Source organism: Balaenoptera borealis, assembly GCF_965194805.1.
Source record: "Balaenoptera borealis genome assembly, chromosome: 12".
In the NCBI taxonomy this organism is placed as follows: domain Eukaryota; kingdom Metazoa; phylum Chordata; class Mammalia; order Artiodactyla; family Balaenopteridae; genus Balaenoptera; species Balaenoptera borealis.
Genome location: NC_138869.1, coordinates 32,130,232 through 32,148,153, shown reverse-complemented (window position 1 = coordinate 32,148,153; position 17,922 = coordinate 32,130,232). Strand labels below are relative to the sequence as shown.

At 47.4% G+C, this 17,922-nt stretch overlaps 1 protein-coding gene across 6 annotated transcripts in view; it reads left to right on the top strand.

The window, feature by feature from the left end:
* The first annotated feature begins 458 nt into the window (after window positions 1-458).
* PTPRG (protein tyrosine phosphatase receptor type G) overlaps window positions 459-17,922 on the top strand; it is a 718,755-nt gene continuing 701,291 nt past the window's right edge. For 3 of the 6 annotated variants that reach the window (XM_082344647.1, XM_082344649.1, XM_082344646.1), the window contains exon 1: window positions 459-1,300. In XM_082344647.1, the coding sequence (XP_082200773.1) occupies window positions 1,216-1,300 (85 nt within the window). In that variant the 5' untranslated portion in view covers window positions 459-1,215. Of the gene's footprint in view, window positions 1,301-3,177; window positions 3,398-17,922 lie in introns of those variants that run through there. The other 3 variants (XM_082344645.1, XM_082344648.1, XM_082344644.1) reach the window with 1 other exon arrangement.

Below are 17,922 nucleotides of genomic sequence, written 5' to 3'. Positions count from 1 at the left end.
AAGAAACCCAACATGAAACCTCCTCGCCCTGTAAAGGCAGCAGGCCGCCCCCTCCTCTCCTCAAACCGGAGCCAGGGCCCCCCAAGTCTCGGATACGCGAGCAACGCAGACGGGAGCGGGGGAAACCTCGCCAAGCCCGCTCGCAGCGCGGCGTCTTTAAGAACTCGCAGGACTGGAATCTGGCAGAGACTCGCCGGTCCCGAAGGCAGTTGCTCTCCTCCCTCTCTCCGAGACCCGTCCGGAGCGGCCCCCAGCCCCGAAACTGCCCCAGACGACTCTGCAGCACCCGGGGCTGCGGGCGGGGAGAACCGGGTTGTGGGACGCCTGCGAGGCGGGAGCCGAGTGCGGCTGCTTTAAGAGCGCGGGGCGCGCGCGCCCGCCCGCCGCCGGCAGCCCGGCTGCGCGCCCTGGGTCGCGCGCCGCCGCCACCGCCGCCGCGCGCCCCTTGCTCGCTCGCTCGCCGGCTTTAAAGTCTCTGCCAGGATCCATGCTCACATGTTACTTCCTGTATGGAGGCATGGCTAGTTTCCAGCCCCGCGCTCCCCGATCCTCCCCTGCTCGCGCCAGAGCCACAACTTTCAGGAGCATGGACTGAAGGCGCCCTCGCCCCAGCGCCCCTCTGAGATCCTTTGTGTTTCCCTCGGTTTCCTCTGGCTGTTTCTATTTTGGGGGGCTCTTCGCTCCCCCCGCCTTTACCCTCCCCTTCTCCGCTCGCAAACATGCCTTCTTCCTTCCCCGGGCCCTGGAAGGAGCTGCCTGCCTGAAGCCCGGAGACGCAGCGCCGCGCTCAGCCCCGCCACCGCCCGCCGGCTCTCGGGCTGCTCTGCCGACTCAAGTTGCGGATCCTCGGCTGCTCGCCGCCGCCGCCGCCGCCGCCTGCGGTCCTTGCCTACCCCGGGCCCCAGGCATCACCGCCGCCCGCCGACTCCTCGCCCTGCCCGCTCGGCTCGCTCCTTTTTGAACGGAAAGCAGCCCTTCTCCGCCGAGGATCGTCCCCAGCGTGGCTCCGCGTTCTCGGTCACTTTTTGAGATTTTCCGGGGGGCGCTCGGCGGCTTCCCGGATTCCAGGGGGACTCGGTCCGCCGAGCGCGGGGGCCCAGTAGAGCGGACTAGCAGGGGAAGAGCCCGGGCTTAGCGGAGGCTTACACCGAGGCAAGAACTTATTCAACAAGTTTACCCCCCCTGCTTTTTTCTTTTCGATGTGCGTTTTCGGACATGCGGAGGTTACTGGAACCGTGTTGGTGGATTTTGTTCCTGAAAATCACCAGTTCCGTGCTCCATTATGTCGTGTGCTTCCCCGGTGAGTGCCGGCCGCCGAGGGGACGCGGCCCTGGCCAGCGCGCGCGGGGGATGCGGAGTTGCCGCCGGGGCATGGAGCTCGGGTGCCCGTCCCGGGGACCCCGGAGAGGGTGGAGGGGGGTCGACGCCCGCGGAGGAGAGAGGGAGCCGCTCCGCTGGGTCTGGCGGCGTAATTAGGCAGGCTGGTGGTTGGGCAGGGTGGAAGCAGGGGCTGGCCGGGGAGCGGGACAGGGGCCGCAGGAGTCTTGTCTCTCGCTCGGGTTTAGGGGGCCTGGGGGAGTCGGAGTCAGGAGAAAAGAAGACTCGTTCTGTTGACCCGCCGCTGTTCGGGAGAGCTAGCGCTCTGGGGCTGTTGGGGAGATTGGGGCCGTGGGGAGTATGTCTCTGTGGGTTTGGGGGGCCCAGGGTGCGTCCGTCGCTCAGGCGAGGATTGAAGGGGTTCAGAAGGGGGGGGCTTGATTTGCTGCTCCCCGACTCTTTGGAGAGGCTAGTGTTCGGGGACTGGAAGCTGGAGGCTGGCCGTGGCGGACTGGGGATGTTGGGAGCAGGGTGCATTCTGGTCTCGGGGGTCAGGGACGACTCTGGCTCGAAGCTGGGGCACGGGCTGAGCTTCGGTGCCGGCGCGATGGAGCCTTCCTGGGCGCGGGGGCCTGGGCGCGGTGGGAGGGCAGGGAGCAGGCGGTTTAGGGAAATTCGTGGCTCCCCCAGCCCGGGCCCGTGGCCCCTTTATCCCCCAACTCTGCTTGGCTGGGCTGCTCGGATTGGGGCGCGGGGGGGGGGGGCGGGTCGGCGGCCGGGTTGCTGTTCGTGCCGGGGCAGATTTTTTTCTGTCTCGCGCCCTGCCTACCTTCATCTTTACCCTTTTGCAGGCTGTTCGCGGCTGGCAGACCCAGACCCGCTCTTTTCTGGTCGGGTTAAGACAGGAACAGTATTGGCCATTGATGAAGATAATAAATCATCGCACGTAGCGGTGTGCGGCTCGGCGACCCTCCACTTCCAGCCTTCCACCAGTCGACCCCCCCTTCCTCTTTCCACTAGGGAAGGGCAGAAGCCAGCCAGCTGTCTCCCTCTTTCTTCTTGTAGCCTCCCCTTTCCCCCCAGGCTGCAGCCCCGAGCTCCCTTCGGTCTGTCCGGCCCCCTCCCCCAGGTGGAGGCCTCGTCCTGTGCCCTAGTCGGGGAAGGGGGTGGGAAGAAGGGAGCGATTCGTTTTTCATCCTTTGCTCTCCTAAGGACAGGGAACCCCCCCCCCTCCGTTTTTCTGCCTTCTCATCCACCAGCTCCTGGATATTCGGAGGAGGGTGCGATCCAGAAAAAAAGGAACCTGCCCCCCGATGTTTCTGCTCCCCCTTGTCGTAGCCGCCTGTCCCCGGGTGGCCCGAGCGCACGGTTTTGGTGCACCGGGTCCCCCAGCTCCGTCGTGCGCCCTGGAGGAGGTCGCGGGCGCTCTTGCTGCCCTCGGGGACTGGCAGCGAGTTTCCCCTTTGCAGGCACGGGGGTGGCCTCGAGGGGCAGAGAGGCAAAGCACTGTCTTTTCTTCGGGCACCTCGCATTTCCCTCTGCGCATTCTCCTGTCCCTGGAACCGCACGGAACTCCGGCCACAGCCCAGAACCCCAGCTCGGATGCCGAGCGAGGACGTGCGTTCACACTCACCCGAGGCCTGGGGTTTGCTCACCAGGGTCCTGCCTCCACTGGGACCTGGGGGCGGTGTGGACATTTACCCTTAAACATCTCCCTTGCTTCCCCAGTGCTCAGTATTTGTGTTAATCATTGCTCCTCCTAGACTTTTTTCTTTGTCGTGGACTTGCCGGCTGAGTGGGCTCAGGTGCACACTGGGGTTGAGCTTCGTAAGGGTCACGTTTTACTGGGGTGAGTGGGAGGCAGCAGGGGAGCAGCCTTGCGAAATACGAGGAATTTCTAATTCCACTTCTGGCCTTCTCCTTATACTCGGGTGTGCAGTCAGTGGGCCAAGCCGCGATTTCTTTTTCCTGATGTCTGAGGAAGCCTTGAAATCCAAAATGGGACCACCAGTGATGCCGCCTGCGTCGGGCTGGGACAGTTTTCGTCTTCCACATTTTCTATGCGTGCTCACGCTACGAGGTAAATAGCCCATTCCGTGGTTCGGGAGCCGAAGGGTGTCGGAAAGGGAAGGGGCAGTAGTGCGAGGCGCGGGTAAGGAGGGTTGTGGTTTGGGAAAGTGCGCCCGGAGAGGGTGCAGCAGCAGCCTTTGCAACCAAAGTTAAAATGTCAAGAGCCGGAGACGCCTGCTTTCCATTTTCCGAAACTGCCGCGACACTGCTGGACCTCAGGGGGCGCCCCCGAGCCACTCGTCAGGCTCCCGCCACCTCCACCCGCCTAGGTGCCGTGGGGCCGCGGTGGGATGAGGCTGGGGCTGGAGGCTGGGCCGCTGCAGATGCTCCTGGGAGCGGAGAGGCGGCCTCAGCTCCGCCCTGGTGCTCCTGGGCGGCTCTCAACCGCTGGGGACCCGAGTTCGCTTTGGGACGCCCCTTCTTGGCAGCCCTGACCTGGGAAGGCTTTATCTGGTTGACACGAGGGACAAAGATGCTTCTGGTGTTGGATTAGGGTCCTCCTTGTGACATCTTCACCAAAATCCCTTGTTGGTTATTTTGTTTGTTTCCTCTCAGAATCGTGCTAACTTTTCTGATACATTTGTTCTCAGCTCCTGTGAAAGATACAGGGTAACTTTAATTTGGAAGGGTTTTGCAAACATTGCCCTGGCCTGAGTCTTTCCCCAGAGGATGGGAAACAGTGGCTTTTAGTCTCTCAACAACAGTATGGCAGGTGTGGGACCCGTGTCGCCATTAATGTTTCAACGGATATTTCCATTTCCAGAGCACAAGTGTTATCAACATGATGTAGTGCATAGGACGTTGTTTTCTGACATCTAAAAAAAATATTATGGAAAAATTTATGAAAATGGAAAAATATAATGGGCCCCTGTGAACCCCCTACTCAGCTGTAACAGTTACAACTCAATTTTCCCTCTTCCATTGCCCACCCCATCCTCCCCAACACCTCATTATTTTAAAGCAAATCTTACACACAGTTCATTTAAGCATTGGGTGTGTATACATTTCTAATCATTGAGAATTTAAGTGCCTCCAACAGCAAATAAATTATGTTATTTGGAAGGGTTAACATTTTGTGCATTTTACATTCTTAAGCTATTCAGCAGAAACTTAATTTTTTTTTTTAATTGACTTCTCTTTCTGCCCTCAGAGCTGAAACCCTTCTCTTTGATTCTGATATGTTTTGTACAGTAATGACATTACATCTAGGAGGCTGATGTTGGAAACATTTCAGATGGGTAAGCTCTGCTGTGTACCTTGGATGTGTCAGAATCAGAGGATCTATGATTGATGTCCTGCGAATCTCCCTCTGAGCTGTCTCTTGGTGTATTTGCATGTACATGCTTTAGTCCTGATGGACATCCTTTATGGCCTTATTAGAAAAACGCAGAAGTAACATATTTGAAAGTCAGCAATCTTGCTCTTCAGGGATGGGGTGAGAAACCATGCCCCCCCAGCCCCTTCCCCAAAGTGTCTTATTTGAAAATGGAGGATCTTTGTCCAGTCTTGAAACTTGGTCCCTCTAATGCAGTCATGGAATAAAATTTTCGATGTTTCCTTCTAAACAGTGTTCATATTACAGAGTTGATGAAGAATATTAGTACAAATAGGCATGACAGGACCTTTTGGAAGTAGGGAAGTTCCTGTTGCCACAGGCAGAATGGTTATTGGAAAGGTTGGCTGAAATGAGAAAAAGAACTAACCAGTTGTGAAGCTCTGGGCATCTCCCCTTAATTATGGACCCGTTTTCACAGAATAAAAGATAACATTGTTTAAATGAGGCAGTATGGGGAATGCTGATGATTTAACATAGCAAAATAAAACAAAAACCCTTTCTGATTCATCTTTCTATTCTGAAAAACTCCCAAGTTAATGTAGTATAATCAGTTACATATCACTGCACTAATTGAAATGAACTTTCTTGCCTTTTATGAAAGAGCATTTAAAATGCCCCAGAACAATTATTATTAGGGATCCCCTCCTACTTCCTTACCCCTCCCTCATTTTCCTGGAAACTTCTTGACCAAAAGGACAGTCTGGACACATTAGCCATACCTAGGTGAGGAAAGCAATTAAGTGTTGCTAGTGCTTTGTTGCTTTACCTCTTTCCTTTTATGGTGAAAGGTGTTTTTTTTTTTTTTTTTTTCTTTTAAATCTGAATATACCTTCAGCATTCTACTCAAAGCATGCAGGACAATGCAATGTCATTCCTAAGCAGGATAAAGTTGTAATATGGGTGTGCATTCTGAGTTTCAAGAATGAAAAAAGTTGTGATTAACGCTTTAATTCTAGGGCATATCTTTCATGTAGTCACATTTAATAAATCAGACTTTATGGGAGAAATTCAAAGCATCTGAAGTTATCTCAAAAGTGCTTGACCCCCCCCCCCCCCAGTAAGCTCTTGGTGGGCTTTGGTTATAGGTTGACCATTATCAGGTGAGGGGTGGTAATGAGCGAAGCTGCGTTTTTGGCTGGCTGTGTAAAGAATAAAAGGTCTGTGTATCTAACAATATAAAGGAAGCCAAGGAGATGTGCCCTGCCTCCACTTTTAGTTCTCCGTCTGAGCTTGATCTGGGCAAAGCTGGTAGCTACTGAGGGAGGGGCTCAGGAAAGTGAGAATGTTCTTCTGAGAATAGCCTGCCTCCAACAGGCGGTGAGAGCTGCTTGTGGAATTCCATGGGCTGTTGCTGAATTTGAACCAGAATGAGGTTGTCTTGGTACACATTAGGCCCTCAGTAAGTATTCCCAAATGATTAAACGATCCCATACCTTTGTTTGCCTGTCTGAGAAATGGAAGTGACCATCTTGCTTGTAAAAGACCCAATTCCAGAACTGTGGCAGTGTTCTGTGCACTCAGAAGAGCAAATGCACATCTGTAAAAAAAGTTCTCTGTTACTGACTGCTTTGACTTTTTATTTTTTATTTGTTTACATGGAGTTCTAACCAAAAAAATCACTCCAAAAATGATGCATGTTTTTAAATACCGTTTACCTCTCCTTGCTTTTTTCGTACAATTCCTTTTTGTCTCAAATTTTCAAGACAAAGGAATTGTTAATGTCTCTTAAAAAAAAAAGTTTGGAAGTAATGTAGGTGAATTTCATTTTCAGAAAAGCCTGTGATGATTGAAATATGTAACTGATAAGTTTGTGGTTTTTTTCCTATTATGAGAAGCACTGTGAGGTTTATCAGTGATGGCTGTGCAAGATCGCTTGAGGTAGCTAGAGGGCTTCATGAGCAGTTGTCTGCTATAGGGACACCTATAATTGGAGGGGCCATTTCATCTGGTATGACTCGTAGCAAAATGTTTGGTGTTTTGACAGAAAAAATATATGATCTTTGTGAGTTGGTTTGCCAGGCCTCTGCAGTCTCAAAATTTTTATGACTACAGCACTTGATATGATTATTTTTTAAAAAAACCATTGTAAAAAGTGCTCTTAGGGCTGGGTGGGGGAATGCCAGTCAGCTAACCAGGTTCCAGATGTGCCCGGTTTCTCTTTTCGGAGCCCCCTTAACTGAATTGGGTGGTGTTCCTGCTGCTCTTGGGGTGGAGGGTGGGAGGCAACTTCCACACTGAAGGAGGATCACTGTACTGTTTTATCTGCATATGAAAAGGAGAAATCTTTTAGGAGCCTAGAACTTGTTAATACTTTTTATTTCCTTTCTGAACCAGGTAGCTATGGAAAGTTGTTTAAAATATATCAGAATATCATCTCGAGCCAATCGGCCTCTGCCATTACTAGCTGTGCTGCTTTAGACAAGTTACTTAACTTCTCTGTGCCTCACTTTTTTGCCCTCTCTTTCTCTGCAAATTGGCATAGTGATAGGACCCTGACTCCTAAGGTCTTCGTGAGGCTTGAATGAGAATGCATGCTAAAGGACTTAGCACAGTGCATGGTAAATAGTAAGTGCTCAATAAATTAACCATTTTGTGTGTGTGTGTGTTAGATTTGGGTAGGAATATAGAGAAAGAAGAAAATTGAACTGAAAAAGACAATTATATGTAAAAACAAAAACATTTTCAAAAAATTTATATAAACGTGCATGATGATTTTTGTGCCTGGATTTGTTCTTGAGGGCGAGGGAGGCTGGCATGAGAGCATCCCATGTATAATTAGTAAAATGGTTACATTTTGAGGTTTGAAGAAATGAGAAAGCCTCCGTGAAGTCTGAGATAACCTCCTTGCTCACATCGCAAAGGAGGTCTCCTCTTTCCCTGCTTAAAAGGTGAAAAATGTTTTCTGCAGGCTTAAAATGTACCATGCAAGATCCCTGTGTGGTGTTATCCTCTGTAGAAAGAGTTGCTTGGTCCTGCACCCTGGAATGCCCATCCCCCTTGTAAGGCCTGCTGTGCTGTGTGGTAACCAAGGAGGAATGGGTCTACCTTTGACTGTCATTTCTGGGTTTTAATTGTGTGCCACTAATGGGAAACAAACAGTAGTCTTTGGGTGTTGCTTTTATTTTGTACTTGTGTGACACTTGAACACACGTATGCCCTTGTCTCCATATCTTCATGGATTCAGACCTGCAGAGTATACAAGAGAGAACCACACACTGTGCGTGCAAAGCTCCTGCCCTCTAATCAGTTTTTTTGCAAACAGAAATCAGCATGATGGTTTTCTGACCAAACAACAAAATGATTTTAAACTACTCGACTTAGCTATTTTGGGGCTGTAGCAAAGTGACACAGTTGGCTGCCGAAATCTAGCAACTAAAAAAGAAGCAATGAAAGCATAGTTCATGGAATATGTAACACTTCCATGTAAGAAAATAGGACAACTGCTCTTATTTTTGGGTCTGTGATACTATTTTCTTAACAAGGAGAGGGAAGCAGGTTGTCAATTGATACTGCAGTGGGTATACTTTTGAGGAATTCATACGAGTTATTAGATGAATCCAAGAGGTGTTTGAATTCTGACACCATTGCAGCCACATGAATTCCACAGTGCACTTAAATCAGATAAACTCATCAATTTGGAATAATTTGGGTAGGAGACACAGCCATTAGCCATTTACCAAACATAAAAGCATAGTCCAGATTAGTGAGGAAATGTCACCGACTTTTCAAGAGTCAAGTTAGTCACGAATCATCAGTAGGATTCATTTACAAAGCGATGGTTATTTATAAAAAATGAGTTCTGTTCGTTTTTTAAAATATATCATTTTTCCTGAAGTGTTTCAATTCAGTGAGTGTGGCGGTTAAGAGCCATAGTCTTGGCCTTGGCTATGTCACTGGGTAGCTGGCATTTCACTATGTCACTGGGCAAATTCCTCAACATCCTGTGAAAGTGGGGTTGGGTGGTAGTGGGGGTCTGGGAGACCTCAGAGGTCCAGGTTGAAATTCTTGATCTGTTGTAGCAGTGTTATGTTGAGCAAATGGGCCTCATTTTTTGAATCTCTAAAATGGGAACAATGGTTATAAGAGCCCATACTCACCAAGCACTTGCCATGATCTAGCCGCTGTGTCTGAGCTTCTTATATGCCTTTAATCCTCTCTGGAAGAAACCGTGAGTATCCTTACTTTAGGATGAGGAAACTAAACCCAAAAGGAGGTTGTCACTTGTTCAAGGTCACCTTTGTTGGGGGGGTAGGTAAAATATGTCTCTCTAGTTGTCTCTCAGAATTATTTTGAGTCAGGGACTTCCCTGGTGGTGCAGTGGTTAAGAATCTGCCTGCCAGTGCAGGGGACACAGGTTCGATCCCCGGTCTGGGAAGATCCCACATTCCGAGGAGCAACTAAACCCGTGCGCCACAGCTACTTAGCCTGTGCTCTAGAGCCCGCGAGCCACAACTACTGAGCCCGGGTGCCTAGAGCCCGTGTTCTGCAACAAGGGAAGCCACCGCAATGAGAAGCCCGCGCACCGCAACAAAGAGTAGTCCCCGCTCGCCGGGAAAGCCCGCGCGAAGCAAGGAAGACCCAAAGCAGACAAAGATAAATAAATAAATAAATGGGGAAAAAAAAAAAAAGAATTATTTCGAGCCAGAATGGTTGCTGTTCATTTGGAAGATGTTTTTCCTAATTGCACAGGAAGGCTGGTTAAAAGACAGACCCAGCCGTTTGTATTTGACACTACTATTCACATATAAGCAAGTACCATAAACACTGGGTGAAATAAAGGTGTTTTCCTGTATTTGCTACAATTAAATAAGGAAGTAAGGCAATTACTATAGCATTTTATTTGGTTACATTGAAGAGATGACCTTTCTGCAAATTACTTTAGCTTCTGAATAAGCTGATAATAACTGTGAATAGAGTGAGTTTGCTGTTGGTGAGTTTTTCTGAATCCTCTTCAAAAAGATCTAAATTCATTTAGTTTATAATTTGAGAACTTTCGTCTGGGGCGTTGAATATGGTTATGTTATAATAATGGGTTATGATTGTCATCCCATGTATCATTTGAGTGTGGCCTGCAGGCTCTGAATTATGACTTCAGGAAAATGTCTAAGGGAGTTGTGCTTGGCACGAGATGGTTTGGGTTCTGGATTTTTTCTCTGGGAGTTTAGAAGTAGCCATGGAAGCCCACCAAGCCAGCTGTGGGATCTGGGCAAGACCCTCAGTTTCTTTGGGGTTGTTTTCCTCACCCTTAACTAAATGGCTTCTAAAATTCTTCCGGAATTTTTAGGGATTGTTGATTACACACTGGGTGGTTTGGGAGGTTGTGGCCTTTCTGCAATACACAACTCAGATTCCCAGCCCATATTGCAATGTGATTTGTGAGGGGTCCTTCCGGTTAGCTTTACTCTGAGAGTTTGCTTTTTAAGGCGTTAAGAACCCTTTGATTATTTCGCAAACCCTGCTGCACAATATCCCGGGCGAGTTAACAAACAAGGTAGTGAGTGGATCTTGGTTAATGAAATGCCTGTAAGTTATTTTTTTTTTTTAAACAGGAAACCTGATTTCTCCTGGAGTCCAGGTTAAAAAAAAAGGAAAAAAGGTAGTTTGCTCATGCCAATGAAGTTATGCCTGGATTTTAAAACTATTGAATGTGATTTAGGATTGGGATGGTGGTGGCAGGATTCTTTATCTAAAAAGAAATGCCCAAGGTAGTTCCTGAGCTTACTCTGGAAAAGAGGAATGGAGAAAGGACAGTCATTCGGGTTATTTGGAGCTCTGCAGGGGACCTCTGGCCAGCAGGTGCTCTGTTTGGCCATATTGTGTTGAAAAAAAGTTGAATTAAAAAACGGGGCATTTCTCATTCATGTCATCAAGTGTATCCTGAATGCCTGCAGCATGCCAGGCACTGGGGAGACAGTGGTGACCAAAATGGATGGAGACTCCTGCCCTCATGGGGGCTTCTCATAAACGTCTGCGCAACTCCTGGAAAATTGGAAGGTATAGCAACGTAGGGCATGTGTCTTGCTGGGTGACAGCAGTAAGCTGGAATTAAATAGTGGCTGCCCCTTGAGCTGGGGCCCTCACCTGGCCCGCAGTGGTTATTTAGAATTCTCAGCTGATCTCTGGAGGTGTTTGCCACCTGCATAGGTGATTTCTAGATTTCTACCCGAGGGACACTTTTTTTTTCTCTTTTTCTTTTTTTGCTGTTGTTTGTTTGGGGTTTTGATTGCCTGGATTGCTTGTGTGTGTGTATGTGTATGTGTGCGCATGCGCTAGCGCAACCACGTGCATCATTGGCTGATGAAGTGGCGCCCTTCCTCTGGGTCTGAAGTTCACCTCTCCTGGCTGTGTTGTTTTTTTGGCTCTGCACATAGCCTGCTGCTTGGATACTTCCTAATAATGTGGCAGGTTTACTGCTGATCTAAATTGCTGTTGGCTTGTTCAATTTTAAAAAGTTTCTCATTTAAGAACTAGTGCCCTTGGTCACTTTCTTGTTACCAGACTCCCCAAGAAGGGCATGATATGGGGGGTAAGAGAGGGAAGGCCAGTGACCAATACAGTAGAATCTAGTAAATTAATATTGGAGATGTCACCTTAGTGGGTCCCTTGCCAAAGAGCTTAATTTTTTCATATAATCTCCCTGGTCTAATAATTTTTTGCATGTGACACATGTATGGATTTTTAATCTGTGTTGGAAATATCACGTATCTTAATTCATCCAACAACAACATAGGAAAACCTGAACTTTGGATGGAGTAGTGTGTCCAGCTTTTGGTATGGGCATTTGGAAGATTTGAGGAGGTAATTTCTTCACCCTAATTCCAGCACATGTTCTTTAAGTAGTCATTATAATATATGGTACATCTGTGTGAATTGTTCATATATGACTCAGAGCCTAATTAGGCTCTATGCCCTTTGAGGGCGAGACCTCAGTCCTTCCACCTGCTCAATCCTCAGTATCTAGGTGTTGGTAGTCATTTTTGAGCACTTAGAGAATGAGCAGCTAATGCTCTCTAGAACACTTACAGGACATTTTACAAGACAGTAATAATATCATTGTATGTGTTTTCCAGAAATGTCACATTGCATCCTCTTAAGAGACATGATATCCAAGGTCAACATCTTTCTTAAGAGAACTGAGTTTATATATATTGTCATGGTGTTTGAAGTCCATCTTTAAAAACGGAGAAGCTAAATTTGTACTTCCTATTACTGGTCACCAGGGTATCTATTGCTGAAAATGATATATTCTAATTAGGGGTCAGATGTCTCATGGGGCAGCAGGGTTAGGTTTTGATGGTCACAAACCTTTTTTTTTTTTCTCTCTTGTGGAATAATTTAGGCTAAATTCTGTGAATCTGGTGTTCATTTGCATCAGAAATGACCTTGGCTGTAGGGTCGATGCAGGAGAAGTAGGCGGTCTCATTTCTGCTTTGGTTGTCCTGGTGATGGTGACAGTGACACAAGGTAGGTAGAGGGCAGCAGAACTTGCTTGAGCTGACTGTAGAGCGTGAAGATGAATGTTGATCTGTTGCCTGGTAATGGCTTTGGGCAGGTTGGTCTAGGAGAAGGGCTTGCCTGAACTGACCATTTGGGCTTGCTTGACAGGTATCGGTTGACCATGTTGTCTAATGCCCTTGGTTAAACAGGTGTTAGCTGTGCATCATGTCAGTCCAAATGTGCTTAGGCATAAGTTAAGTTTCCCAGCACACATCGCTACTCGGTGCCTGCCCTCTTTTATTCGTCTCCCAGCCAGTTGTTTTCTCTTCCAAAACTAGTCATTTTCTCTGCTTACGTGTGTGCAGAGGCCACGTGTGGAGGGTGCGGAAAATCACTTGACAGTTTTAGGCATCAGCCCCTCATTTTCTCAATTGGTCAATTTGCGCAGAAACTGCTGAAATTATTTTATGTGATAGAGGGTGGGTGACTCTGGCATTAGAGTTCTTTCTGGACCTTTTTAGGATGTGCTTTTTAAAAGAAAAACGTCTCAGTTACTGCAGTGTATTAACTGATGTGAGGGACCTGCTGGTTCCTGAGGTTTGTGCCTTCACTCGAGATGCCGAGTCGAGGGAAAATTGATTTCTGGAGAAGCTGGGGGAACCGTAAGCACTCTGACCAGATAAACAAAGCAGTCTGTGGAAATAACTCTCAGATGCCTAGGGACCTTTAACAGGGTTTTGAGGAAATGAGACTTAAGATGGGTGGATTCAGATGAAAGAGGCCAGTGGCAAATGCATGTTTTTGGAATTGCACAGATCTGTCAGTCAAGTTAACTGGCTGAAGTTAGTGAATCTGAGCTTTGTCCTGTACTAACTTGGGTCTGTACCTACTTGATTGTTTTTCTCATCTGTAGAATGGGAGTTTCAATATCCCAGAGTCCTTGCGAACATGGAATGAGATCCTGTGCGCAAAGCACCAGGAAAGCATTAGGCGCATAGGACGGTATCAGTGGTACCTGTTTTTAATAGCTGTTGCTTAAGATTTATGAAAGAAGTGCTTGCATAACTATGCCCTCAGTTAACACCATGCAACCCTAAGAAAAGGTGGGAGGGCTGGAACTCGGGGAGAGCAGAGATCCCACAGTTAATGAAGTAGTGGGATCAGAATTTGAATTTGGCTTTTTGGATGATATTATGTTCCTTCTCTGCTGGCAGAGTAGGTGGTGGATGAATTAAGGCACACATGACCACTCAGGAACATTGCCTATTGACGGAGATGTATTAAAAGGTCTATTAGGTTTTTGTTTTTTTTTTTTTAAAGGAATTATGTGGTCCAGAATACATTTTACTTTATTTATTATTTTTATTTTTGGCTGTGTTGGGTCTTCGTTTCTGTGCGAGGGCTTTCTCCAGTTGCGGCGAGTGGGGGCCACTCTTCATCGCGATGCGCGGGCCTCTCACCATCGCGGCCTCTCCTGTTGCGGAGCAGAGGCTCCAGACGCTCAGGCTCAGCAGCTGTGGCTCACGGGCCCAGTTGCTCCGCGGCATGTGGGATCCTCCCAGACCAGGGCTCGAACCCGTGTCCCCTGCATTGGCAGGCAGACTCTCAACCACTGCGCCACCAGGGAAGCCCCTATTAGGTTTTAATTTGCCCTAAATACCCCCTGCTTGAAGGATCAGGCTTAGGTTACCCTTGGTATTCTCATTACTGAAATTATCTGTGTGGGTAAGATGTACATGCCTTGCTGTATCTCTGTTAATGTGGGACCCTTCGCGTGCTCTGCGTGCATGCAGAGAGAAACATTCAGTGAAAGTCTGTAGCATGTGTGTTTGTATTCTTCTTGCCCCTGTGTTTTTTGCAGTTTTTCTACACAGGGATTGCAAATTGACATGTGAGGCCCTTCATCTTTACCCATAGCCATGGCAGACATTGCTAATTGATCACAGAACTCTTTCCTGCTAAGGCCTGCCGGAACTGGGGGTTAGAATCCTTTGTAAGAGTTGGCCTGGGAGAGGACTTTTGTGCCATCCCTGTGCTATACTGAGACATGTTAGTCAACCTGTGAAAATAGCATTTAGAGAGGCATATCCAAGGGGCTTTTATATCCTTGCAAATAGGTTTGCTGCTATACAGGCAATTTTTAAGCCATACAGCTATTTTTGAAATTGACCTGAAACAGCAGGTATCAATAGCAAGTACCTGTGCAAAGGCTTCCTGATCCATGAAATTGATTTGGGCTCATACTTGATTCACATTCATTTATTCAGGGGGGAAAAAGTCCAGTCTCTTGATGGTGGTTACATCATATTCTAATGGGTAAGCTTTACTAATGGAGGTTTAGGGATCTAAAATTAGTTGCTTATTTTTTCATTTCTTAAAAGCCCAGAGGTTCTGCATCAGATGATGGCTCTTTTAGGACTGTTTATATTCCAAAGTGACACCTTTTTGAATTCTTAGCTGTTTAAGTAAGTGTTACATATGGGCTTGGTAACAACAGTTTTCAAAACTGTGACTGCCTAAATGGGCCCTTTCCCCCTGTTGTTTATACCTGGTAAAGTACCTTGTGTTTACTCTGAATACATTCGTTGTTACCTTTAGGGTAGCTTGTTTCTCAAAATTTGAGCTGTCCTCTGATCGGTATTATGTTTGATAAGGAAATTGGAGAGCAGGGATAAAAGGCAAAAGGAATTCTTTCGTGAAGCTGACATCAGATAAATTTGTGGTGTTGGTAATATACCAAGTACTTGGATTACATCAAGTGAGCCCATATTTGTTTCCTGGGTGTGGATTTTCCCCCTAACGGTCCCTTCTAATGTTGAGCCTTAGCTAATTTACTGTGAAATATCTGTAGAGCTGTGCTGTCCAGTATGGGAACCCCCAGCCATATGTGGCCATTGAGCACTTGGCATGTGACTTGTCCAAATTGAGATGTGTTTTAAGTGTAAAATACACATTGGATTTCCAAGACATATGGAAGAAGTATGTAAAATATCTCATTAAAATTTTACATTGTCTATTGAAATGATAATGTTTTAGATATATAGAGTTAAGTGGACTATATTAAGAGTAATATCACCTGTTTCTTTTTACTGTTTCATGTGACTGTCATAAAATTTAAAATTATATATGTGGCTCCCATTCGTGGCTTGCACTGTATTTTTATCGGATAGCGCCGGTTTAGGGCGCTCCTTCAGACCTTACCTGACCTTTCACAAGAACATTTCATAACTGCAGTCCCCTGTGTGACAGTGATCACATTTTCCATCCCTGCCCCTTGAAAACACAGGACCAGGAGAGACCCTTGTCATTGATGGAGAGAGTTGCCTTCTGGGAGGCACAGGCACTAGGAAGCACTGGAGTCTGGGTGATATCAGGACAGAGGGCTGTGGCTTTGTTTGCCCATCTGTGAAATGGGTTAATGGTCCCTGCTCCACAAATTTGTTGAAGGAGTAAATGAGGTAAGTCATGGAAGGTGTTTGGCACAGGCCTGGCAAATAGGAAGCACTTGAGAATAATAGCCGTTATTGTTTTAGCTCCTGAGTGGGCATTTAGCAGAGCTCCTGGCTTCCATTTCTCCCCATTCTGGTTCCCGTTGGTGATGCCTTGTGGGACCTGTGGAGGGTTGCAGACAGGCCTGCATGCTTTTAAGACACCAGCCTCTGCTGCCTAGGAAATCCAGGACTGCGTAGAATACCTTGAGCATTCTGATTGCACTCTTGCTCAGCAATTCGAAAAGCAGAGGGGACCTTAGAGATCTTCGGAGATTGCCAGTGGCCTGCAGAAGTTCCCCGACAAGAGTGCTAATGGGTCGTAGCGCCCATGCCCTCCTGCCAGGTGGAAGAGGCCATAGAATCTTTCCTCACACAGTCTCCCAGGCCCGTGTATTTACTCTCCTGGTTATTTGGTTTTATTGCGGCCCAAGTTCCTGTTTCTGGCCGATCTCATACCAGATCCAAGCACTGAACTCTGGGTTATTACCAGGAAGTTGTCCAAGCTTTGCCACAGCTGTGGATTTGTTGAGATGGGTCGGGGGGTTGTCTCTGTGTTAGTATAGTAGAGACACATCCAAAACATCTCTAGAGGATGTTTGATTCCTTCCTACAACAGAATGTTAAAATGAAAGGCTCTTCCAAGTAGAGTAGATATTCTGTACTTGCCAACCTGCTGCTGAATTTGGACGTGGAAAATAGGGAGAATGTGAGAGACATAACACACTTCTATCAGGAAGCTCAGGTCCGCCTACAAGGGTTTCTAGCCAGGGTCCTGTGTATCAGTGCACATCTGCAGGCCAAGAACTTGGGCGAGGGTGGCCGCTGCTGGGGAGGGAAGAAGCGAGTTGGCTGGGAAAATCCATCCCTGTTTAATTGTTCTTCAGGTTCTGGATGGGGCGCCTTCCTTCCCAGGGAACAATTGGCAGGGTGGACACATACCCTTTGTTTGGTGCAGCCGATAAGAATCTGGGTTTCAGTTTTAAGTTCTTTTATGAGGGATAAACAAGGATGTTGAAGTCTTCAAGTGAGGGTGTTGAAGGAGTGTCAGTGGGTCCTCAGGCCCCGCCCTGAGCCTGCCTTGGAAACCCAGGGGAGGGGTGATGAGAGCAGCTGTGTGTGACCACGTGGGAAGGGGAAGAAAAGGAGCTCCCTGAGGACTTTCTCATTCTCTTTGGCAGAGCCAGATTTCAGAGTGACTCTTAAAGGAAAATAGTCCTCCAGACCTTTCTGTCCACACAGAGTTTTAGTATTTCTCTTGAGTTACCAAGGCAAATCCCTTTTTAGGGATGGTGTGATCGCCTGTGTCTGCTGCTACTGACAGCTGCCCCCCTCCCTGTCCTTTCACGAGGTCTGGGAATTTTATTCCTTGGTAGTGTTTCCTGCTTCAAGCCCTGATTTCTACGATGAACACCTCTGTGCCCAGCCAGTCTTGCAGGGAAGAGGGAGGGTGTCTGGAAATTCTGCTGTTACTCCTTCTGCAGGTGTGTCGCACTGTGGCGTGGCCATTGATTGAGCACCTACTATGAGCGTGGTGGGCCTCTTGCTAGGCGCTGGACACACCTTATCTGAAATTCATCCTTGTGCTTCCCAGGTGAGCACATGGAAGTTTTGCTTAATTAAGAAACTTACCCAGCATCAGATACTTTTGAAAGTGGTGGACCCAGGCTTCTGACTCCAAAGCCATCCATCTTTTTCCTAACAACATGGTACTTCTATTCATACATAGATGAATGTGCCGGTTTGGCACATCTTGTGAATTGCACTTACTGGACTGAACTCTGGGTACTTTTAAGACTGATAGCTGGGTTCTGAAAAGGGGAAAGGCCAGGTGATTGAAGATTGAAGGCCAGGTTGGACAGATGTCTAAATTCTTTCATACTTGGCCACTGTACGGGATCAAGGCTTTGTATGTATTCTGACATAAGGTTGATGAAATGCTAGAGTGCATTTTAAACTCTAAATGATATGTGTGTTAACAGAAGTAAGGGAAAAAAAAGCCTTACTGGGTAAGTGTATTTTCTTCCTGTGGCCAAGAATAAAGTAAGGGACTTAAAGATTATTATTTTCTTTTGGCTACAGAAAACTTTCGGGAGCTCTTGGTAAGTTACCTTGGGTAACAGGATATAATTATACCTTTTGTCTGCAGAGGGCATGTTTGCAAGGTAGTGTGTGATTTGTACTGGTTTCTGGAGGTTTCCAAGTAGTTACAGAGAAGTAATGTCTTTGATGGGGGGGGAAATATTTGTGCTTCCTTCATTGCTGTCTTAGCCC